We start from the raw sequence: 26,171 nt of genomic DNA on the forward strand, positions 1-26,171 counted from the left end.
AGTTACTGAACCTAGTCTAGGAACTACTGATGTTTTTAATCTCGTACATCTTTTACTGTCCATAGAGCCTAGGTTAGTGCCTTAACATAAATTAAGTTCTCAAGAAATGTTTGTATATTTTATGAAGTAGATGTAGGATGTAGATTTACATTTGTATGAAAGGAACTTAGGTTAAAAGGGAGCTAATGAACTCTCATAAGTATTTCATTCTAAGAAGTGAAGAAGAATATTGGGATTTTGTAATTAATTTGTGAGTTGCTTTTCATGACCATGTTCGTTGTTGGCTTTAAGGTCTTGATCCTCTCTATACCCTTAATCTGGAATGCCCTTTTTTCTGTTCTTGTACATCTGGTTCAATCTTGTTATTCAGATCTTAGTTTCACTGTCACGTCACAGAGCACTTCTTGGAACACCTAATCAAATTTACCCTAGTAACTCATATTTCTTGTTCTACATTAATGATCTGTATTGCACTGATATTTTTCTTACTACATATTTATTTTTTTTGTTTTCCTATTCTTCCCTCCTTCCCTGCTGCCATGTTTCCAATGAGAATGTAAGTTCCATAAGAGAGGGACTTTCTTTTTCTTGTTCAGTGCTTTATCTCCAGTGCTTAAAACTGCCTGACATATAGACTTAGAGTTTATCTTTTTAATTAAAAAAAGTATCTAATTTCTCCAATCATAAACTTTAAGTACTTTGTACATTTTATACAGTATTAAAATATGTGGAATCCTCTTTTTCTTTTAAAATTAGACACTTTCATTTTGTAGGACTGATAATTCTATCAAAAACCATTGGAATTCTACTATGCGAAGAAAAGTGGAACAGGAGGGCTACTTACAAGATGGAATAAAATCAGAACGATCTTCATCTAAACTTCAACATAAACCTTGTGCGACAATGGACCATTTGCAAACCCAGAATCAGTTTTACATACCTGTTCAGGCATATATTTTTAATTACTTTTAAAATTTCTTTAGTTGGTATATAGTATTTGAGTTTCTTAATAGGACAAATACAACGTGTTAAGGAGAATAGACATTTGAATTTTCAAGCTGAAAAAATATTTCATACTTAGCTGTTAATTAGTGGAGGTTTTATCTCTTGATTGATAAATATTTGGGGAACAAACTAATATTTCGTTTGTATGTAATTTTTATGTTATCTGGTTAAAAACCTTAGTATGTACATTTTCTAAAACTTTGAATCTTTATTTATGATTCAAAGCTAATGGTCATCTGTGCTTTAACATTTATTATAGTTTTTTAAAAAAATTATAGTATTCCTTATTTCTAAGATATAAGTATATAAAACGATTTAAAGGAGAAAAAAGTAAAATATCAAGCCATCATTTTGGAAGATGTGGTAAATAATTGGTTCTTTGATGGCATTCAACTTTGCTTTCCCCCCGACCAGATGAATGACTTCAATTTCTGTTTAGAAATATTCATGAGAGTAGAGATTACTCAATTTTGTAATAGGGCAACAAGCTCTATTTTCCTTATAGTGTGTTCTACCTATAAGAAATTAGTTTAGGAGTTTTCACAAGGTTTATTTTATATTTGTCTGGCTATCTGACATGCCATTTTTCATGTTGGTTCTTATCACATACAATGTAAAGAAACGTGAAGAAGACATAGTTATCTGCCAATATTCAGTATCTTACAGTCTTTATTATCTGTCTACATTTTCATTAGTCCTAGATTTCAGTAGCATAAACTAAAACATTCTGCTTCTATCTTAGAAAAGTTACCATTTAAATTTATTTTTTTTTAACTCAAAGATAATTTTAGAAATAATTTGAGCCCAAGGAAGTGAGCATTTGTCTCAATCAAAATATTTTGGAAAGATAAGGGTATTGTACTTTAAGAATTACTTAATTCCTGAACTATGTATCCATAGTTCAATTCATTTAAAGTCCAAAAAAATAATTCTAATTTTGTCTTGAAAGAAAAAAATGAATTGGTTTGAAATACTGTCACAGATTTTAATGAAAAATTTGAGAAAGATACATTTCTAATCCATTGGAGTTACTATGTTCGGTGATAACTGATGCTAATCGAGTATTGCGAAAATTAAGAACTGTGTTAGAAGTATGATTCTGCATTAGATAGTGATTTAGATAGGCCATTATGGAAAATATACAATATCTTATATTTATTAAATTTTAAGGTTTTTAAAAATAGCTTCTCATATTTCTATCACTCACTGCACACTAAATTTGCATGTAAAAATATTCAAAATTCTTACTACAGATACTTCAGAAAAAGAAGCGGAATAATTCTTAGTCTATTGTCAGAGTATTAAAAAGTACATGAGTGATTCTGATGTTTTTCTAAGACAAGTAATAGAAGAAGACTCTATTTTCATATCTTTCTGCTGAGAGATAGCAATGGAGTGGTGATGGAGTAGGAGAGATGAATGTTGAAAAATTTGCTTTAGTCTCCATCCTTGTGAGTGCTTCATATGGACTAATCGCTACCTTTGAGAAACAGCAATACAGTTACTCTGTCTTCTCCAGGAGATAGAGCAATCCTACTAGCAGACTTAAAAAATATTTGGTGGATATTGTGGTTAACAGAGTGATTGGCTGATAAATCTAGGCCAAGTAGTTCTCACATTTCAACCAAGAGAAAATAGGTCTTTCCTAAGTGTTCTAAGTGTTGACTTTTAATCAGTAGATTCTAAGAACAGAAATGTAGTCATTAGATAAGAAACTATATTGTAGGAATACTCAAAGTTAACAGATACTTCTAAGTTTTTAATGTTAATATTTCAAGAGTTTGTGCTTTGCCTCAAATTTTAAATACATAGTGTTATTTGTATAACATTAACGATTGAATTACTTTTTAGATCCCAGGCTATCAGTATGTGTCACCTGAAGGCAATTGTGTAGAACATGTACAGACTTCTTCTGCCTTTATTCAGGTAACTTTTTATTTATAATAAAACAGAGGAAATACTTTCAAACATGTTTTTGAAAGTCTAATAGTGCCTGTTTCCTCATCTACAAAACCAAGACAAAAACAGTACTATCTGTTCTGTTTGAGTATTATAACATTAAAGGAGGAAGTTCGTTGAGTGGGTTTGAGAAGCACGAACTGTACAAATGTAAGGAATTAGATGATGTCAGTAAGATGGTGGTTTCATTCTTCCAGCTTAAGGCATGCAAGTTGTGAATGGACATATTTTTGCTAAACTGGATAGAAAATATGCATTTAGATTCACTTAATTAAAGTATACTCCAGACATAAATTTTTGAATTGATATAGATGATACAATGTAAATTTTTAAAAATACATTTATATTTTCCAGATCTTTTCAGTTAAATTGTAAATATTTATCAGCACCTCTTCAGATACCAGAGGGGCTGTGATACTTGATATTTGGGATTTAGTAATATTAAGCTTTATTAGAAAAAATAGATTTCATATTGTAAAGAAGAAAATAAAAATTAGAACACTAATAATAATGAAGCAATTATGTAAGTGGTCTTATTTAACTTGTTTTAGCAACCCTTTGTCGATGAAGATCCTGATAAGGAAAAGAAAATTAAGGAACTCGAGTTACTCCTTATGTCAGCTGAGAATGAAGTTAGAAGAAAGCGAATTCCATCGGTAAGAAATAAGGTTAAGTATTTAAATTTGATTGTGAGAACCTTTGTGTCACATGCTTTTTAGTTTTCATCAGCATTGACTTTTGTATGTAAAGAAGTGGAAAGAATATTCAGTATGACTTCAGATTTTAATATGGACTAAAACTATTCTAATTTGCAACTTTGAGGTTGCTTGATTTTGGTATGCATCTCTGAGCATATGTTACAATGTTCTGTATCAAGATGCTTCTCAAGTCATAAATGTGAAGCAGACTAAAGTACAATCTTTATTATTTATACTTGTGAAAATATTATGTGGTGTAGAGTAGGCTTTGGTTTTATTTTATACATTCTTTGTAATAATGGCTTTTTTAAAAAAAAGCTTGAAAAATAAATACATGCGTAGAGATTTGTGTGCTCTAAAATTATTTTTATTGTGCCTTTGAAATTTTTTCCCTGTTTACTATAATAGAATGTGAATTCAGTAAATTGACAAAAGTAATATTAAAAATATGGAATTGAGAATTTAGAATTTATGCTCTAAAGAAATTAGAATTTATGCTCTAAAGAAATTTTTATAAGGATGTTGGATATGGGTTACTAGGTGTGAAAACTATTGTCTGAGATTTGGTTTATGAGAATTAGGAGTATTAGGATAAATGGTAATCATTCTAGCTAGATGGATTAAAAGAAAAAAGTTTATACTAAATGACAGTTTTAAAAGTTTAATAACATGAGACTTTTTACATTTAGAAAGAGTTTTTCTTGGTTTGGGGCTAAACGAGGGAACATTTAGAGGAACTGGGAACTAATACAAAATTACTAAACAGAAAAACCTGAGATCTTGAAATAGAGGCAACTGGTGATGTCTTTATACCATTCAGAGAGAATTAATAAAAATTTATTAATTGTAACAGGTGAGATAACACCATAGGAAAAGTAGTTTTTGTTTTGAAACCACAAAAACCATGGGCAAATAGAAAGACCAGAAGTGTATTTATCTTAAAGTTAATTTTGGTTTTATTAAGAAGCTACAATAAAATATAACTAGCTAAAAGAATTGACATTTTGCATTAAAATGGAGGAAGGTATTAGTGTTTTCTTTTATTTTTAGAATTTGTTGTCTAAAATCCACTCCCCTAAAAAACTGGTTGAATCAGGAGACTGGAGATTGTAGATTCTAGAGGGAAGGTGCTTCACCCAACAGAGTAGACTCCATACACATAAAAAGTATTTATTCTTAACTATTATGTGATAACAACTACCATTTTACTGAATGCCCATTATGTGCTACTACCGTAGATGTGTTATGTTATATGAATTCATGGTAATCCTTACATTATCTCTGTTAAGTAAGTAGTTTGTCATTAGCGATTAAGATTCAGGTGTGTGTGATTGCAACCTGTAGTTTTTCCAGTGGGCCCAGTGATCTCCCTTTTTGAATCTTTCTCCTACCTGCAGTCGCAATGGAAATGCATATAGTTTGAAAGCTTTTTCCAGGAATTGATTGTAAACTCTATGCTGATAAAATAAAATTGCTTTAATTTCTTTTATTTTCAGGAAATTTTAAAACAAGTGGAACTTGCTTTGTAACAATGTTGAAAACATTTTTTTTCACCTTACTTGAAACTTAACATTTTGTTATTGTGACTGTAGCACATTCCAGCAATTTTATCTTTAATAGTAGTAGGTATCATTTATTGAGTACTTCCTATGGACTGGGGTAATGTGCTCTCTGAAATACAGTAGTTACGAGTCACATTTAATTTTAAATAAAATTTAAAAATTCATCTCATTTGTAATAGCCACATTTTGGTTGTTCATATGGTCAGTGGCTTTCATATTGAGCAGCTTCAGATGTTGAACATTTTTATCACCTCTGAAAGTTCTGTTGCACAGTGCTATACACTTTATATATTATTTAGTTTTTCTTTCTCCCTCCAGTGTTTTTGAGATCTAATTAACATACAGTACTGTATATGTTTATTAAAGTATACAGCATAATGATTTGACTTATATATGTTGTGATTACCACTTAAGTTTAGTTAACATCTATCATTTCATATAGGTGCAAAAAAAAAAAAATTTTTTTTCCTTGTGATAAATCTCAGAATCTACTCTCTTAACAATTTCAATTACATTTTGTTTCTTAATCATAATCTTCAAGGTCTCTTTTCTTGTTTTTTGTGAGACACCAGGAAACTAGTTCAAAAGATAAGTAAATTGCCCAGAGTACATCTCTAGAGGGAGAAAGAAAAATGACACAACTCTCAACTTCAAAGGATTTACTTTTCAATGGAAACAGGGACAAGAAACGGGATTTAGTGTGATAAAAACAAGACAGAAAGTTTTATGGGAGCACGTAAGAGGTGCCTAATTGAGATTTAAGTAGTCAGGGAAGGGTTACTAGAAGATTTTCAATTTGCGCTCAGTCTTGAAAGACAAGCTATGATTATATATTAGCAAAGTTCATTATTATAAATGGAACAAGTAAAAGTGTATAGTCAGATGGAGTATTTTCCATTGTTTGAACTATCTCTTAAATGAGGAATAAGAATTTTCCCTGGTCAGTAGGTTGGGTTGCACTCTAGATAGAGGGAGCAGCGGTCTGTGCTGAGGCACTTCAGGGTAAAGACAGCTCACCAGAGAATTGCAAGTACTGTGTGGTTGGGTGTGGGTATTCCCTGGGAGGAGGAAGTGCTGGGAGATGAAGTTTGAAAGGTAGAGGCCAGCTTCGAGGAGTTTGGGCTTTATGTTGTATATTCTACTTATTTACTCTTATTATGATTTTATAAATTTAAAAACAAATTTAGTAGAATGAAGAAATATGCTCAAGATATGAAGTTTAATGGAAAAAATCATATCAATTTTGAGGAAAGGGTGTATTTGTTACTATATTTTTAGCTGAAATGTTGTGAAGTATATTCTAGAAAAAACTCTTAAAATCCAAATTTATGTTTAAGTTGGGAATGACAAATAATATTCAAATTTCTTTTGTAATTTTTAGCAGCCTGGAAGCTTTTCTAGCTGGTCTGGTAGTTTCCTCATGGATGATAGCATGGCTAATACTCTAAATAGCCTCGAGGAACACACTAGTGAGTTTTATAGTATGGATGAAAATCAGACTATGTCCGCTCAGCAGAATTCGCCCACAAAGTTCCTGGCCGTAGAGGCAAATGCTGTGCTCTCCTCTCTACAGACCATCCCGGAATTTGCAGAAACTCTAGAACTTATTGAATCTGTAAGTTTGAACTGCGCGATTATTAAAAAGCTCAATTTTAGTGACATAGTTTCATGTTCAGAAACAGTTTAATGGATACTGACAAGTTTTATGTTAAACATTAGTTTATACATCATGCTTAATTTTGTTCTAAGAGTTGGCAGTGCCTTCTGGAAAAAAGGTACATATGAATCTTTCTCAAGTATGTACCTTGTACAGAATTTTTATAAATTAAAAATTTAACAATTCGTTTTTTGTTATACAACTTATATAAATATACCATAAACCCAGAGTTAATAATTTGAGGTATTTCCTTTCAGGCTGTGTTCTATGAATATAAAACAAACTTATTCATATGTTTTTAAAGTCAAATATACACGTATATATTTTGTTTGTGGATTCCCCTCCCCTCACATTGTATCATTAGCATTTCTCTATTTTCTTAACTGTTTTTTAAACTTGGATTTTAATGGTTTCATAGTATTCTATCTAATGAATGTAACAAAATTTATTTACATAATAAACTATTGGACATTTATTTAAGTGGTGTCCAGTTTTTCAGTATTACAAATTGCAGAATGTATTATGTAAAGCTTTCTGCAAAGTCTTGGTTATGTCCTTCAGTTAAATTGAATTTCTGGATCAAAGTATATGACCATTTTGACGATGTTCCATATACATTACTAAATGATTATATAGAATTTGATAGTATTTTTCTGATGTGAAATAGTGTGTAAAGTTTTATGATGAATTGTCTTCTTTGATAATAACCTAAAATAATTTGTTCCTTTTATTTAAAATACTTTGACAGTAAGCTTCAGCTACTGAATTAGAAGAAATAATATTTTGAGATGTTGCAGATTGGTCTTGATTAAAAAAAGATAAACACTATTTACATATATATGCCTTACTGTGGAATTGTATACCTGAAACTTACTGGATTTCATTAACTAATGTTACCATAATAAAAAAATAAAAAGATGAACAAGGAAAGCCTCTTTTACTGATAAAAATGAGTAGTTAATTAACTGTGTAAATCATCCTATGTTGAACATCAGATTTAATTAGGTTATAGCATTAACTTTAAGAATTTAATTTTTTGCAGGATCCTGTAGCGTGGAGTGATGTTACCAGTTTTGACCTTTCTGATGCTGCTGCTTCTCCTGTCAAATCTACTCCAGTTAAACTAATGCGGATTCAACACAATGAAGGCGCCATGGAATGTCAATTCAACGTCAGTCTTGTACTTGAAGGGAAAAAAAATGGTTGTCATGGTGCGGACAGTGAGGCTGTTTCTTTAACATCCCCAAGTGTGGCCAAGTTTAGCACTCCACCAACCATTCTCAGAAAGAAGAGAAGAATGCGAGTGGGTCAGTCCCCAGGCAGTGAACTTAGCGATGGCACATTCAGTGATGGTGGTAATACAGCACTAAAACACACACCAGTGAAAACACTACCATTTTCTCCTTCACAGGTAGTAGTGTTGTTTCTGTTTCCAAATATTGATGAGCTAGATTGAATTACATCTTTAATATCTTAATTAGCAGTTTGTTGCTTTGATATCATATAAAAATGGATGATGTATTTAAGTGTATACATGAGCATGCTAAGCTCTGATAAGTCAGAAGGTATCTCACAAAGCGTAGACTTGGGTTCTAGTGTCTTACAATTTCTAGAGCTAAAAGGGATGTTTTGGACATGTAATTCCAAATCTTTAGTAGGAAATAGGCCCAGAAAGGTAAAATGATTTTCCCGAAGTTATCTAATGGCAGAGCTAGACTGATATCCAGTTTTCTGCTAACCGTTCAATAGATAGCAGGTATATATCCATATATGTATGCTCACTGTAGAATTTCATGTGTCAGAAGATTTTCTAGGGATGTCAGGAACTATCTACTTTTGCCTATAGTTATGTTCTGGGTAGCAGTTACTTATTAGGGCAAGCTGTACCTCTTATTTTATAATGCTGTCTTAATGAACACTATGTTCCAGGCTCGGTGCTAAAAACTTTTCTTATAGCATCTCAGTTAATCTTCTTTCAAAAAACTTAGAAAGTAGGTGGGATGAAATTCAGAAGTTAAGCAATTTGTCCGAGGTCAGTTAAGAAGAGACAGAACTAGAGATTTTTGCTGAAAGTGTCCTGACAGAGGTTAAAAAGTTTTATGAGAGGAGAAGAGAGTTTGATGGTCAGATAAACTCAGAGGATGCTGAGGGGGATCTGGCAGTGCATAATCACTGTGTTCTCTGGGGATGCCATTACATAGACTGCATGGGAATAGTGCACCCCCCACTCCCATCCCACCCCTCAGTTACAAAGCCTCGTGAGGAAAGTGAACCAGGCTTGGGCACATTAGCATATTTCTATTTTGGAGTTTTGCACACTAGCAATTTTTGTTGAAATGTGAATTCTAAGGTAGAAAGTGGCTGAGAAGGTGAGGCATGATTATAAAGACCTTATTTTCAATGGCAAACAGCCTGGATTTTATTCTGTGGTTTATGGGCATCACTACAGAGATTTTTAAGAGGGTTTGGCCACTAATCTTAGGGCTAAGTATATTGCAGACATTAGGAACCAAAAATGATAGAGCTAAAATTCATTCTAGTTATAAGTAATCTTAAAGGAGTTTCCACTTCTTTCTACTACTGCTTCTAATCTGTTGGCTACAAAAATAAATTAGTATTTCACAACTGTGTGTAAGTTAAGATCTAATGAGTAAAGTGTGTCTTTTGGAAAATGTACTGTGTGATAGCAAGTTTTGCTGCTCAGAGGTTCTGAGCTGTGTTCTGAATAAATTAATTTACCAGACAGCTGTATTTCTTATGAGCAAAGCATTATTATATTCTTAATTCAAAGTGTTCTCATAGAAAAGGACACTTAGAGCCATTTATTAATAAACCAATAAAACTTTTTAAGTTACACTGTTGTACAAAACTTATATTTAACTCAGCAGCTATTTATAATTTCTATAGATTCAAATTTAATAATATACTTGTGTTGTAACTTTTGAATATTTGTTAAACACCTGTTTCTTGAATACCTATTATGTGCTAAACACTGCTTTAGGAGCTGGAGAGGCAGTGATGAACAAAGCAAACATTCCTGCCTTTATGGAACTTAATTTTCATGGAGTGGAATATAAATGTAGTAGTATTGATAATCTTTTCTAGGAGAAATTGGAAAATATCTGAAAACTTTACCAGTTTAATAGCTGTGTAGGGATTTTGACATTCTAGAAATTATCTATAAACTCTTCCTTTTTTAGTTTTTCAACACATGCCCTGGAAATGAACAAATTAATATAGAAAATCCTTCATTTACATCAACCCCTATCTGTGGGCAGAAAGTTCTCATTACAACTCCTCTTCATAAGGAAACGACCCCCAAAGATCAAAAGGAGAATGTAGGGTAAGTAGGTATTAAATAATTGCATCAGACAAAAATGGGAAGCACAATGTCAAGAGTAGGTTAGCTTTCTAGCCCATAAGTCATAATCCCTATCCATATGGGATTTAGAATTTTTTTAAAAATCATACCCTGATGTTTAATCCCACAGAGACTGAAAATCAGCTAAACATAGTGTGAAACTTTGAACTCAAGCAAACCATTTTTCTACATTAGTTCTTTTTTCTATTTTAAGATCATAGGTTGGAATAAGAGCTAGGTTAGGCAGGCATAGTTTAAAATAACCCTGGCATGTTTAAATAAAACGTGTGCGTGCAAGTAAAATTTAGTGTGTGCCCTTATTGTGGTGTTACCTTCCTTAATTTGTATGAAATCAAATTTTGACTCTAACACAAATATCTAAATGATTGGATAGGTTTAGAACACCTACGATTAGAAGATCTATATTGGGTACCACACCAAGGACTCCTACTCCTTTTAAGAATGCTCTTGCTGCTCAAGAGAAAAAATATGGACCTCTTAAAATTGTGGTACGTATACTCTTTTTATTTTTAAGAATTTTCCTGAATTTAATAAAAACAAATTTTGACTTTTATCTTTGATTTTTTTTAATATTTTGAAAAAACTATTCACTGAAACTGATAAAAATTTTTATCTCTTCATTTGTAAGTATATGTTAATCTTTTTCCTTGAATTGTAAATAAAAATTTGCTTGGCTTGTTTTGAATTCTTTCTTTCTTTATTTTATATCATCTAGAGAAAGCAAATCAAGTGTCAGCAGAACCCTTTTCCTAATACTGAAACCCACCTTTTAGTAGTTTCAGTAGCAGTTACCTTTAGTAGAATAAAATAATTTTATTATTTAGATATACATAAGCACTTTCCTAATAGTATATATACATATATATGTGTGTATATTTGAAATTGATCAGGATATGTCTTTAAGGCTCAGTTTCCTCTTTTCAATGGATATCATAAAATACACTGCAGATGGTTATTTGTGAAGGTTAAAGAGAAAAGAAATATGGCAGTGGGAAGTTTCAAGAAGTATGTACTTAAAGTCATTGCTGTTAAAGTATTTTAATGATAGCGGTAGCAATAGTAGTTAATGAATAGAGATGAGAAGTGTTATCTGTGCTTTCACATATATGTTGTCAATCTTGAAGGACCTTAGCTGATTCATGGGCACTCTATTCTAGGCAAATACAGGAATACAGACTTCTGACAAAATAAGTTTATTAGAAATAAAATATGATTTTTAAAATATTGGTCACTTATAGGGTACTTTAGTTTTTTGGTCTTCTATTTTTAGTCATATTTTGGGTAGATTCATTAATAAAGTCTAGATTTTTGATCTAATTAATTTTCTACCAAAAGTCATGCCATACTCTCAAATCCTCTCTTTTTCTTTTTTTTGAAATACTGTTTTAGAGGGTCAGTAGTAGGACCAATCAAGTCTTTTTGTCACTTAGCTTCATATACTGCTGTAAACAAGTATATTCTCTTCAGAGCTCTCTAGACTTTATGTGCATACACATAATGAAAATGAGATCATACTTTACTCTTCTGTAACTTTTTTTTAACTAAGTTAGTATGTGCATATATTTAGCCCACAATTTTTAATGTTTGTGTAATATTCCATTGAATGGAATTACCTAATTGATTTAACCGATCTGTTTTAGTATTTTGCTGTTCATTTTTAAAATTCATCATTGAGTGCCTAATAGATGCCAGCCACTGGATTAGGATTTGGAGATGTAGAATTGAACCTGTTAGGTATAGTTTTTGCTTGCCTTTATAGGGGTGTGAAGCTTAATTGGGAGTTAGACAAACAATGATTTGAAGACATTTAAAAATTCTGTAGTACCTCATAGTCATTTGGTCAACATATAAGCTGAATAAAAATGATCATTTTGATAATAGTGCATGAGAAATTAGGTTTTAAGTAACCTAAAGTCCTTGTCAGTTTTTTTTTGTTTGGGAAAAATTTATCCATTGCCAAAATAGATCATTTTCATCAGCAATATCAGGTGAAAGTGATGATTTAGCAGTTAAAATTTCTAACATATCTGAAGGCTCATACATTTCTTTGCAGCAAGCTGACTTTTCACTCCTGTTCCTTCTCCAATTACTTGCTGAGTACTTACCATCCCTAACCATTTTAACTTTCTAGTGTATCTTACTATGAGTCAGGAGCACTGCTTAGAGATTGGCTTTGGAATTTAATCAGGTACATTTAAATATCTGTTGCCTTCTTAATAAGTATTGATTAGTAAACATTATTACTGAAAATTACTCGAAAGAAAGTCATTTAAATGTAAATTCATTAATTTTGGTAGTATCAAACCTGAGAAGTATCAGATACAGCAATTCTTTGTCACATTAGGACAATTTAAGAGAATAATTCTGGGTAGTGAATGAATTCATCAGTGTCTCAGCTACTTCTCTAGGACATTTGTATTCTCATGGGAGAAAAAAACATATTCCAGAATTCTTTTTAAGAACATCAAAATCTGTGTTTTTTTGTGACATGTCCTTAAAACAAAAGCTGTTGGAGGAATACACAGAAATACTGACACAATTCCAGCATGTCTTAGGCTGTATTTGAGAGCACTTTTAAAATTCTGTTTTTCCACTTTTAAAGTTTTTACATACACTGTGAAATCTCATTTATATATGCATGCTCTTCTCCCTATGTTGACTGGGAACAAGCTGCTGGTCATGTGCTGCCAGTTTGTTCTTTAACTCAGTGGAGCTTTGATTACCTTTTTTTTTTTTTTTTTCTTTTTTAAAGCACATCTTGGTTTTGGTAGGTGTTAAGTTTGATATAATAAATTTTTCTTTCTAGAAAACTAAATAATATTTTGAGAATATTTCATTATTTATTTAGCCTACATTCAAGGTTTTTTCCATACCCTGGTCCCTCACACTTCTGTCCACGCATAGACACACATTCCTGTATTCTAACCAGCACACACACACTTATTAAACACTGTCTCAGCTCTCAGCTTAAGGCTAGATGGAAAAGATGTATACAAAGATGAAAAAGATGCAATCACTGCTCTTAAGTTGCTCAAATATCTCGTGGTAAGAGAAATATTGTTAACTAGTGATTACATTACTGTATAGTAAGTACAATAGAAGAGTAAGGAAAGCTAGTATAGTCTCAATCTCTTCTATTTTTTTTCTATTTTTATGTGAAAATACTTGGGAAATAATCTTTTCTTTTTCATTCTGAGGGTTATTGAATAAGCTACAATAAGTACCCCAAAAAGAAAATTTTTGTTTAATAGTCTAGAATGAAGAAAGTACCACACTTTTTTTATGTTTGTTTGCTGCAAAAAGCTTTATTGTGTAGTTCCACACTTCTTGCATTGCTTGCAATGTGCAATGTGATTTTCGCCATAAATCAGTTGGTTAATTTATTCGGCTTATGTATCCATAGGGACTGGGAGAAAACTAAGCCAATAATGAAAAAATATAAAAAATAGGTTTCTATATATGGGGAGAAAAGGAATTGTTATAAAAGGCTATTAAAAACCCTTTTACAATTTAGTCACAGCCACTTGCCTTCTTGGAAGAAGATATTCGGGAAGTTTTAAAAGAAGAAACTGGAACAGACATATTTCTCAAAGAGGAAGATGAACCTGCTTACAAAAGCTGCAAACAAGAGGTAATCTTTTAACATTATTTTTAATAAAAGCCTTATCATGTCCAAGTGACTTTGCCGTAATGTTTTTATTGCAAATTATTCATTCCAGCATACTGCTTCTGTGAAGAAAGTCAGAAAATCACTAGTTTTAGATAATTGGGAAAAAGAAGAACCAAGTACTCAACTATTGAATGAAGACATTTCAGACATGCAGGTTTGTAAAGCATTTTGTTTTCTTAAAATGGTTGCTTTAAGTTCTTGTAGTTCTTGTTTCTTACTCATTATGTGGTTGGTTCCTTAGAGATTCATAGAAAGTTACTTGAGTATTATTGTGCCTAATTCAAAGAGAAGCTATTAACTGCAGAGAATAGTTTATTTCCTTGCTTTTTATATTTGTTTTGTTTTGAAAGGAGTTGGCTCTCATATATAATGTCAAAAAAATGGTAGTTCTTAAACTTTAAATTTCAATATTTAGTTCATTTCTGCAATATTTAATTTTACTACATTACTAGAAATTTCACTGGGGCCAAAAGCTTTCTTGGAGGGAAATAAACAGGGCTTCTGCTACCACTTAGTAGTCCCTTTATTCATCTCCATTTTTGAATTAGTTATTTTATTTTCCTCTTTCTTTTCTCTCTCTTAGTCAGAAAATGTATTTACAACATCTTTATTAATGATACCATTATTGGAAATACATGACAATAGGTGCAACTTGAGTCCTGTAAAACAAGATACAAATTCAATCAACAAAACATATACACTTAATAAAAAGAAACCAAACCCCAACACTCCCAAAGTTGTCACATTGGAAAAGAATCTTCAGGTATGAATTTATAATTTTTTTTTTTTTAGTGATTTTTGTTGTTTATTCAATTATCACTTTGAACTTCTTGATCACAGAATATGCCTTTTCTTTTTAAATTTGACATTGACTATAATAGTGACTAAACATTCACCATAATTTTGTCACTCAGAGTAGACATGGGTTTTTGAGAGACTCATTCATCAGGGCAGATGTAAATTAAACAACTGTAGTTGTAGCCAGACCCTCCTGGTGATTTTCTAAGCACTATCATGCTTAAACTAAAGATACCGACATCCACTTGTGGCACCTCTTGTCACATAACAAGTAAGTATAGTTCTAACTGCTATCTTGAAAGGGTAAGTGGTTGGAAGCAGTTTCAGCTCGATTTTGTTGGTATAATGATTTCCAGTAAACTTTCTGGCCTCAAAAGTTGTAAAACAGAATCTTTTTTCTGGTGTTATGCAGACATTCTGTAGCTGCAAATGAAGGCTGGAATAATTTTGCTACATTATCTGAAGAATTCAACCTAGAGAATTTGGAGTTCATTGAGGAAAAAGTTTTCTTTACACCCCAATGATTGCAGGACTGGCATTCCTAACATTTAAGCCTTCCTTGAAAACACCTTCGGCAGTCAGACATGGCTGCCTCAGCTCTGTCCTGAGCCACTGCTCTTCAGAGAGCCATGTAGCACAGTCTCTTAATCTATTTTAAATGATTTGATTTCCAGAACTTCGCAGGGAAATCTATTACATAGCAGGCTCATACCTATAATGTAGTAACTTATATAATGGCAGAAAACAAATGAGACAAATGTAAACTTGACTTTTCGCTATGACTATATTTCCTAATTTGTAAGACAAAGCATTCTCGGCTCATTTCTTGACATTACATCCTCTCTTTAATGTGTAAAATTTTTTGAAGGAATAAAGACTGACATTTCTTTCTGTATTAAGACTGATTTGATTTAGGCCGTTTGATTTTAAACGGCCTCCACAGGCCTGTAAACAATATAGATAGCTGAAAAATCGACCAAAAAAAATTCATCTTAAATATTTCAGTATGTATTTTGTCATTATTCAAAAAGAATTAGTGCCATTATCAAAACATTTTTAGAATAATTACATATCAAATATCCAATCAAGATAATTGTCTTTTAAAAGTGTAATTGTCAAGTAGTAGGGATAATTATTTTAGTAATTTTAACATTACTATTAATATTTCTTTCCTAGTCAAATTGTGAATGGGAGACAGTAGTTTATGGGAAGACGGAAGACCAACTCATCATGACTGAACAAGCAAGAAGATACCTGAGTACTTACACAGCCGCCAGCAGCACTTCAAGGGCTCTCATACTGTAGTCGTTATTAAAATCGATGAAACGCCCCACTCCCGTATTATATTCTATGCTAAATTAGGCTGCAATGAAATTTTTATCAATTAATTGTTTTAAAAGTTTTAATACAGCTCTAAAACGGTTTGCATCTCTTTTTTTTTTATACTGGGCAGGCACAAAGCTAAGCCACTTAAGTAAGAGGGAGGCAATTACATAATTTATTTTTTAAGAGAAGAGATTTTTTAAAATTGTTTTTAAAGAACAAGATGGGAAAATTATATTAGAATGTTCATGGGTATTCTAAAAGTAATTCTCACTTATTTTCCTCAGAAGGTGTATGTTGCTGCTCTTCTCAGTGCTGCAGTTTTATGTCGCTAGGTTTTTGAGTACATGTAATTTCTGAAGTTAGTCTGTGTATGAGACGCACACATGGTTTCATGAAGTGCTTTTGCCTGTGTGCTGATTTACTTAGACTACCATTTACAAAGAAACACAAGGTAAAGGAAGTCGAAGGAAGGATAGAAAGTTGCACTACTAATCTTTGGTATTTTTTCAAAAACAGTAAAATTAACTACAGTGTTAAATGTATTTATTTGAGCATAGTACTAAAAACAAAAAAACATGGAAAAAGGGTTTTTTTCTTATTAATAAAGAGTCAGTATTTTCTTCATAAATCTCAGAAGAACTGAGTGTTTGTTGAATGTATTGTACAGTATGTAGGAGCAGAAAAACTGTAAATTGGAAAGAAGTCTGTTTTTATAATTTATTTTCATTTTTAAAGCTTAAATGTAGATATTTGTACCTATATAGAGTGTCTAGAAGCTAATGTTGTTTCCTGTTATTACAGCTAACATATTAAAGACCAATTTTGACTTTTAAGTAGTAAGTTATAGCTGCAAAGAATACAATAACTATACTGTATGTCACATCTACCTAAATATTGCACTATGCCCTTTAAATCATGTTGGTTATAAAGTAGTTCTAAAAATGTACTAAATAATAATTTAATATTTTCTTTTTAAATTATATGGGGAGGGGTCATATAAATTAATCTGGTGATTTGTATATGTGTTTGAAATTTTTGCATTTTGTTTAAAAAATAATATGGTACTTGGGTCCCTAAAAACAGTCTGCACTTAGAAATTTATTATATTTACTCAGTGTTTCAAAAGTAGAGAACATTATCTTTTATTTATAAAAATATTTTGTCCTTTTATAAATGTTTTGTGTTCCTCTACAGGTTACAACAGTTGCTTCAGTTGCCTGTTTTAGGTGTTTGCACTTATTTTATTTCTTCTTGAAAGAATGTATTTGCTTTTGTGTAGAGATTTTACGTAATTTTTTTGAGACATATAATGGTGTGCTGTCAACTTAAACACTGACAGGATTAAATAGAATTGTACACTGTAGTTTTAATTATTTATAACTGACACACTCTCTCCCTCTCCACTCCTGAAGTATGCTGCTATAGAAAACAGCAGAATCGGCTTGCTGCTATGAGAGAAGGAAAGAGCGACCACCGTGGGAAAAGATAAAAAGCAAATGATGGCGTGTTCTCAGGTTAACTTAATGGCATCAACCATTACCAGGCAAATTCCTGCAAATACCAAAATATTTACCTTAAAAACAAAAACAGCTTAAGATTTTCCGACGTTAATAGAAATGGCAATACTAAGTATTTTAATGCCTAGCTCTTGAACAGTAGATCTAAAAGGGTTGTAAGCTATATAAATTCACTAGCTCGTTTTGCATATTATATGTAGTGAGAAGTGAAGAAAATGTGTGTTATTAAGATTATGCCTTGTTGATAACAAATAGATGAACCAATTAAATCTCCTTAGCATGTTAAGTATGTTGATTGCTTCCTAATTAGTGAACTTCTCACAGAAATTTCACTTTGTAAAGCCAATGATTGTAGCAAAATCATACTGGATCATTTAAATTTCAGTTACTTTGAACTAATAGCACATAATGGTTCTTTTTTTTTTCTTTTTTTTTTTTTTTTAATTTATATAGTCCTTAACTGGTTTGGATGTAAGTAGTCTCCAATCACCAGAGTATAATACCTTGGAAGGCTATATAAAGCATAATTTTTCTTGAGCATTAAATTATCCCAAAGGTAATATATTACAGATAAGCCTGGGATTATTGGACATAGTACATATTTGGATTGGTATTGGTTGAATCCTTCAGTTAACTGCTTTGTTGCTTTTTGCAAGAAGTGTTTTAATCTTAAGCATGTCAGGCATCTTAAGTCACTGTTATACTGTTGTGTTCATTTGAATTTCAGTGTGTTATAAAAATGCCAGACATATATGTAGCAGCCATACTTGCATGGAAACTGAGTACACATGTATAATACTGCATTTCATTGTAAGGTTTTCACGTTAATACAGCAATTACCCTGACTAAATTGAGTTTTTTGATATATGGGACAACTTTTCGTTGTAAGAGGATCTTGCATACAATGTTGACTATTAACATCCAAAATAAAGCATCTGTGTACAAGCTGACTTGGCATTGCTCATTTCACTTTGGCTTTGTGTTTTCAGGTATTGGTTGGCTTAACCCAACATTCTGTTCTTAGCCCTTTTTTTCTCCTTTAAGACTCCCTTCACAGGTGATTTTATCTGTTAACACATGTTACTGTTTACTCTTGAGCCTCATTCAGAGCCATATTTTCAACTGCCTTTAGAGATTTCCATACGACTCTTCTGTCAAGTCTTAAATGCAACATGTCCTATTTTTCTCAACATGGCCTTCCCTTCATTTGTTCTTTTAGTGGTATTGCCGTCCCTTCATCATTCGCTGAAAAGTCTCCCCGTCCCTCCTTCACTCCTCACATCTGTTGTAAATTCTCAGCCTGCATAAATCACTGCTCTATATCCATTCCTTCCTCTCTTACTTGGATTACTGCACTAATCACTCCTATCTCCTTTCTATAGAAATATCAAGAAACTTTAGTGACATCAGAGTGTCATCTGGGCAAGGCCAACTGGTCATCCAGTCAGAGTCTATGCAATATTACATTGCTTGGTGAATTCATCACCATCTAGATTTTACTTTGAGCCTTCTAGGTTCAAGGTAAAATGGATTAACTTACCAGAAATGAGCTTACCTCAGTAGACTGCTTTTATCAAGTGTGTGAGAATGACACATGAAACTAGAATGCCGATCTACTAAATTACAGTGTGAAATATATAACCGCTGAGAGGACAAGTCATATTCTCCTTATATTAAGCGCAAAGAAACAGAAAACATCTTTCCTATGTAAACTATTCAAAGACCTTCCATAGTTGTCTGTTGCCTAAATAATTCATAATAATTCTTCACTTTCTAATCTGGACTTGGTGACTTGGATCTTCCAAGAGCATACACGTGTGCACTCCCATCTCCATGTCTGTCTGCAGTGTTCTCTCTGCAGGACTGCGTTTTTGTCTCCCTAGCCTATTAAAATCTTGCTCAACCTTCAAGGCACAGGTCTGTGAATCATTTCCTGATTATCCTATTGCTTCCAAAAACTTTTCCACTAGACTTCATGTTTTGCAGAGTAGGGATTACTATTTATAGCTCCTATGTCTAGCATGGTGTTCAGAAAAATCTCAGTAAGTGTTAAATTGAAATTTTTAATTAGTCATGACTTAAAAACTATTACCCATACTTATTTTATGTAATGGATTATAAATAGGTTTGGTTTATTATCTTCATGAAACCAGTTTTGCTTTGTAGTCAGCAAACTATTTTGTTAAAATCTTTTAGCTCATTTTATAACCATGCAATTTCTGCTTGATTTATCCAGTTATAAAGTGATAAGCTTGCCAGCCAATCAGAGCTCTAATCGTAATGTAAAACAAATGGTACTTTTTGAAGAGGTATTTCACTTGGTGAGAAGTGAAAATTTATTTTAAGTAATAGAGGGTAAAATGAGCCAAGTGAAATTCTATTGGGACATTACACTTTTTCTCATTTCCTTCCTTAAAAAAAAAAAAAAGGATCTGGTCAAGAAGATGTAAAATCTATTGGTAGGAAACCAAGATATAATGCACTAGGAAAAAAATTACTCATGGCTGACGTCTTGGGAAGAGTGTTTTTGAAAACTCGTTAGTATCGTAGCATGAGTGCATTAAAAGCTGTTGAGTTTGAGCAAACTCAGTATTAAAAGCAGCGTAGTATACTGTTCTTATTTCTGAAGGTCTCAGACCCGCTGTGTTTATTTAAGTTCCAAGTACAGAATGTGCTAGGTTTGAGTGGATTTTCCTGGCCAGCACAGGAAAAGAGGGAGGGAGATTGACTTCACTCTGATTTTCACTACTGTAATTTTGCCAACCATAGCTCAAAAGATTGGACCAGATTCTGACATAATTTCCTAAGCTCCAATACAGTTAGCATTTATTTGTTCAACTAGCAACCAATACTTAACTGTTTACAGAGTGTTTACAGTACCTGGTGCTAGGTCTTGGAGATACTATGGTAAACAAGACCTTTCTCCTAAGGAAGCATATATTCTAGAAGGAGAGATGAGTAAGTATGGAACAGAAATGACACCTCTTCTCCTTTGGCCACAAGCGAGATGGGTCGAGTAGCCTAGTTTTTACTTTATTTGTAGGTGCTCTTTGAGAATAAGGGAATGGTCGGTCACTGCCCAGGTAGTGTGGATTTTCCCCCATATACCATGGAGAATTGGTTGGGCTAGCACCACCCATGGGTTTTGCACCACCCAGGCTTTTCTAGTTCATAGGGGCTGCCTGCGTCCTTGGCGCATGGCCCCTTCTTGCATCTGCAAAGCCAGGAATGGTTGGTAGAGTCTTCCTCATGCCATTTCTCTTTCTAGTCAAATCTCCCTCTGTCACCTTTGTGATTACATCGGGCTCACCCAGATAATCCAGACTAATCTCCCCATGTCAAGATCCTTAACTTGATCACATCTGCCAAGTCCTTTTTACCATGTAAGGTAATGTTTATAGGTTCTGGGGATTCACATGTCAACATCTTTGTGTGTCCATTTTCAGCCTCCCACATTAGGCTATTATAATAGTGTGAATTATTGCATTTGTGGCAGATATTTAATCCATGGACCAATTTTGAATAATAGAGTATATATATTAATTTTATAATACTCCAAAATTGTAGTCAATGAAAATAAGCTATCTCTATAGCCTTTTATAATAAGATGGACTTTATCTTAAATGCTCTTTTTTTCTATTAAATTAATTTACTCTCATTCATATATATATATTTGTAGGATGGAAGAAGGTTTCTCTACCATTCATTCATCCATTTATCTAATTAATATACATCCATGCATGTGCATATTCTTCTTAGACATAGGATTGGTCCCCCTCATTAGAAATCACTATTCATTAACCTACGCTGATATGACCAAAAATAGAAGAGAGAAAGAGAGAGAGAGAGAGAGAGAGAGAGAGAGAGAGAGAGAGAGAGAGAGAGAGAAAGGAAGGAAGGAAGGAAGGAAGGAAGGAAGGAAGGAAGGAAGGAAGGAAGGAAGGAAGAAATCAGTTCAGTTTGATGTTTGAAGACTATGGAAGCCAATAATAGGGATTAGTACAAATTTCTCATGCTTTTGAAGTGGGTTTTAAGTAGGAGGACCAAATACCTTAAAAGAGGTGAAATCATGAAGTTTAGCATAGAATCAAAAGTTGATAAGTCAAAGCAGATATTTTTTTGCCACTTTTATAAACTTAATTTAATGTTTAAGGTTAATTCTCTCTCTTACAAAATGCACCATTACTAGACACTTATTTTGGTACTTAAGAAAATTGGTTCACAAGTATTCAATTATCTCCAAGTATATTAAACATATATATATATTTTTTAATATGAAAGAGAAAACTATAGATTTCATGAGAGAATTCTTGGTAAGTCATACCTGTGCCTCACCGCCCACTCTTCAAAGTTAATTGGAGTCTTGTTTCCTCTCTGGCACTCGGAGGCTGTAGATGGCCCATTTTCTTGACCCTCAGCCCCAGATGCGCCTGGGAGATGGTGCCGAGTCTCCTTTGCGGGTTCTCCCACCCACCTGGCAGTTCTCTCTCTCCATTTCCTTCTTCCATTATTGCGCAAGATAAGGTAACTGAGCTGAGGCTAGTGTAGTCGTAACTGCTGAAGCATTCCTTTCACAAAAGCAGTATTATAACGGAAGTTAATTGTTTAAAATGGAATAAGACACTTGACATCTCTTGCCTGTTATGGTATAAGTGCCTTTCCCGAAATCACATGTTATTTTACGGGCACCTAATTAGTCTGTTTGTCAGAGCCGGTAGTTTATCGAGTAAAATGTAGCCACATAAAAATGGTCCTTGGAGGAGGTATCTGTGTTGTAAACTGTGGAATAAATGACTTTGGGATAACTTTAAGGGGTTTCCTTCAAACTTCTCATAACTGTAGAAAAGGGTATCTTTCTTGGTGAGCAAGCAGTGACAAGAAATAGTTAATCAAAACCTTTGTGGGTTACTTATAAGTTACAAAGGACTGTGTTGGAGTCCCAGGGGAAAGAAGAAAAGTGTTTATGTGTTGCCTAAACTGGAATTCCCTGTAGTAATTTGTAAAAGCCAAATTACTGAGGGCGCTGAGTCCCTCTGATGAATATAGGCCACCAGAGAGGCCAGCCCTGAGCAGCGTGCACCTCCAATGGGGCGTGAAACAGACACATCTCCAGGCTTTTGTCTCACAAGCAGGCCAGCTTGGGCAGGAAATTCATCTGAGTCTGCTCTGAATTAGATACTACAAAGTTATGAATGGCCCGTCTGCTCACAGGCCAGAGCCGTTGAATCTCTGGAGTCCTCTAACCTTTTCTAATTGCTTCAGTGCATAAAAAAAAAAAAAAAAAAAAAAAAAAAAAAAAAAAAAAAATTTATGATGCATTGTTTCAGAAAAAATAATTCCAGGAAAGACCCAAGTAAATTGTTGCTTTACCTAATTCCTATTTTAGCTATACATTACTAGAGAATGTTTTATAAAAACTAACAAAATCTACTAGTCTAAAAATCTATTAAAAGTGACATAAGAAGAGAAAGGCACAGATTGTTGAACAATGACAATCTAATTGAAAGGGAACTGGTTTCTGCAAGGAGTCAGAGAAGTGCAGGGTGTTCTAGGTGCAACCTCCACCCCCCAACCCCTCACTAGCGTTAGGGGATAATAACCAGCCTGTGGTGCCCAATGGGTTTCAACACTGGCTTCTGCATTATTTTATCTGGTCCTCACAGCAACCTCCTCTGGTGGCCATTAAGATTCTATTTTATAGATGAGCAAACTGAGAACCAGAGGCATTATGGGACCTGCCCAAGATTATATTGGCTGAGATATATTTCTTATAAAGCAAATGAAGCTTAAACTTCAGGGCCCCTGTGACTGTGAGAGCCACCTGGTGTGGTGGGCTGGGGAAACCAGATTGCAATCAGAGCATTTCTGTACAAGCATTTCTGGTAAATTGCCTAAAGACATCTCAGAAGAAAAGATAGATATCTCCAAATCTCTACAAATGTGTTCTGATTTTCTTTTTCATTCCAAAGAAGTATTCAATTCTGTTTTCAATTTTGTATTCTTAAAGAGGGGCCCCCCAAACTGTAAACGCTTAGGGCCTCGTAAGACCTACATTTGCCTTTGCGGACAGGTGGCAAGTGGTAGAGCTGCGTTTTGAACTTGGGTCTTCTGATTCTAAAACCCGTTCTGTATTCAGACTATGTAGAAACACAGCAAAGTATAACTAGAACATCAGGTGAATAAAAATGCTGGGTATGAGAACTATAAGTGTAAAACTTTTGCAACTGATAAAAGACTGAAAGGAAACACTTTCAAGCTAGCAGTGTGGTATGATAGAATTTGTGGAGTATGCGAGATATTTTTTCTTATTTTTTCCGAAATGTTAGGTTACCTTAATAGTATAAAACAAAACTGGAAATACAGAGGAATTACTTGCATTTGAATTTTTTGCTGGTTTCACGAATTACGTTAGTTGTTCAAGACTGAAGTGTTTTTAAAACAAGGCTAAATTACAAGCAATCGAACTTATGAATTCAAATAAATTCCAGAAAATAGTTGAATTTTTCTAAAAGCGTCGGTGTCTGATTTATGTTATCTCGGTGGGAGAAGGAGCACTGAACTTTATTTCTAAATTCCACTAGGTCGAATTTGCTTTGCAGCACATCTGACTTCTCCCGTGCTCACGTGAGTTTTCTCATTGATAAAGTGGGAGTGATATTGCTTATTCCCCTTCATATCTGGTTTCTGGAGGTGGTGCAATTGGATAAGGGCTCAGAAAGCCAGTATCCTCATCCTAGATCTGATTCCAGTCTGGGTCGATTAAGTTAACCTCTCTTAACTTCAGTCTCCTCTTTCATTAGATGGCAACAGGCTTATCTTTGTTACTAATTTCTGCATTACAATAAAATGAGATAATGAATGTTCTGTACTTATCAGTTTTGGAGTTATCTGCAAAGATGAGTCATTCTTGTTGACCAAATGCCCGATTACTGTATTACTACATCAGAAAACGAGTTATTCTAAATAAAGACCCTACTCAAATTCTCAGAAGAGACTGCCCAGCTAGCAAAGGCAAAGATGATGATGATGAGGGCAGGAAACTACATCTGTCTCATCCACTGGTACAGTTTAGTCGTGTAGTACAGTGTTTGCAATATAGCGGGTGATCAATAAATAGTTGTGGAATAAATTTATACATGCATATGTAGAAAGACAAGTGAATTTTGCTCTATACCATGTTGAGCTCCAAGGCTAGAGGGTAATTTTGATCAATGATGATGAAAGAATTGCATTTCAGGCAGAAAGGGCAAGAATGGGTAAATGCTGGAGAATGGAAAATTGAGGACATTCATGGGAAATGACAAGTGCCCTACTTTGGTTCAAATAATCCAGTGAAAATGCACATTAGGGTCAGATTCTGAATAGTCTTTAAAATTCTGGTAAGAGGTTGAAGCTTATCCTGAAGGAACTTGGGACTTTATGTCTCTGAGCAGGATCAAAGAATTATTTTCTAAAAATAGAGCATACATGTTAATAAGATGAGCATGTATTATTCCCAGTGAACAATGGGAAAATTTTTTCAGGCAACAAGATAAGACAGGCTACTGATATGGTTCACTTAGTGACTGCTGACTTCAAGCCATAATGCAGTGAGTAATTAAAGCTTATTCCTGTCCAATCAATCAATAAATATTTATCAGTACTGTCTGTGTTCAAGACCCTGTATGGACCATGTCAACAATCACGGATATATAGGACACAAGTGAAGATTCATTTTGCTTTAAGCTTTCCTAGAGAGATGGACATATACATGCTGAAAGTTTACCAAAAACACTTGGCAGTCCCTCTCGTGTACCAAAGGAAGGGGGAAAGACAAAGTGCTTTAGGAGTTCTGAGAGGATTAGATGCTGGGCCAGAAAAAAGTTTCTATAAAGGACATTATTGGGACCATTAGTGTATTAATTAGCTTGAGTTACTATAACAAAATACTAGAAAGAGGTGTCTACAAATTCAGTTTCTGGTGAGGGCCCTCTTCCTGGTTTCTAGAAGGCAAAGGCTGCTTCCTCACATGGAGAGAGAGAGAGAAAAAGAGAGAGACAGACAGACAGACAGACAGACAGACAGAGACAGAGAGAGAAAGAACATGAGAGCAAGCACTCTGGTGTTTCTTCTTATGAGGACTCCGCTCATTGAATTAGGGCTCCATCTTTATGACCATTTAACCTTAATTACTTTCTTGGAGGTCCCATCTCCAAATACAGTCACAGTGGGGCTTAGGGCTTTAACATATGAATTTAGGGAAGACATATTCAGTCCATAGTAGTTAGCAACACTTGAATAAAATTCATAGTTTTGTAGCAATATTAAACTTTATGATTTTGATCATCGTCCTATGGTTGTATAAGTGAATATCTTTGTTCTAGCAAACAGTCACAGAAGTATTTAAAGATAAAGGAGCATGATGTCTGCAACTCTCAGATAGTTCAAGGAAAATTGTGTGCGTGTGCATGTGTGTACACGTGTGTGTGTGTGTGCACGTACACATAGAGGGAAACAGAATAATTAAACAAGTGTGGCTACAATGTCAGTGAATGGTGAACTCGGTTCGAAGGGCTGTGTGAAAATTCCTTGTACCTTTCTCGCTACTTTTCTTTTAC

The 26,171-nt window shown here is 33.6% G+C and overlaps 1 protein-coding gene across 6 annotated transcripts in view; it reads left to right on the forward strand.

Moving 5' to 3' along the window:
* Positions 1-18,524, forward strand: part of MYBL1 (MYB proto-oncogene like 1) — a 31,790-nt gene extending 13,266 nt beyond the window's left edge. For 2 of the 6 annotated variants that reach the window (XM_016152914.2, XM_016152913.2), the window contains 11 exons: positions 774-948; positions 2,857-2,931; positions 3,516-3,620; positions 6,606-6,839; positions 7,924-8,292; positions 10,082-10,224; positions 10,637-10,751; positions 13,778-13,894; positions 13,983-14,087; positions 14,517-14,696; positions 15,908-18,524. In XM_016152914.2, the coding sequence (XP_016008400.2) occupies positions 774-948; positions 2,857-2,931; positions 3,516-3,620; positions 6,606-6,839; positions 7,924-8,292; positions 10,082-10,224; positions 10,637-10,751; positions 13,778-13,894; positions 13,983-14,087; positions 14,517-14,696; positions 15,908-16,036 (1,747 nt within the window). In that variant the 3' untranslated portion in view covers positions 16,037-18,524. The remainder of the gene's footprint in view (positions 1-773; positions 949-2,856; positions 2,932-3,515; positions 3,621-6,605; positions 6,840-7,923; positions 8,293-10,081; positions 10,225-10,636; positions 10,752-13,777; positions 13,895-13,982; positions 14,088-14,516; positions 14,697-15,907) is intronic. The other 4 variants (XR_001597884.2, XM_036232810.1, XM_036232811.1 and 1 more) reach the window with 4 other exon arrangements.
* Positions 18,525-26,171: the final 7,647 nt, after the last annotated feature.

This window comes from Rousettus aegyptiacus, unplaced genomic scaffold (assembly GCF_014176215.1).
Source record: "Rousettus aegyptiacus isolate mRouAeg1 unplaced genomic scaffold, mRouAeg1.p scaffold_m13_p_15, whole genome shotgun sequence".
Classification (NCBI taxonomy): Eukaryota; Metazoa; Chordata; class Mammalia; order Chiroptera; family Pteropodidae; genus Rousettus; species Rousettus aegyptiacus.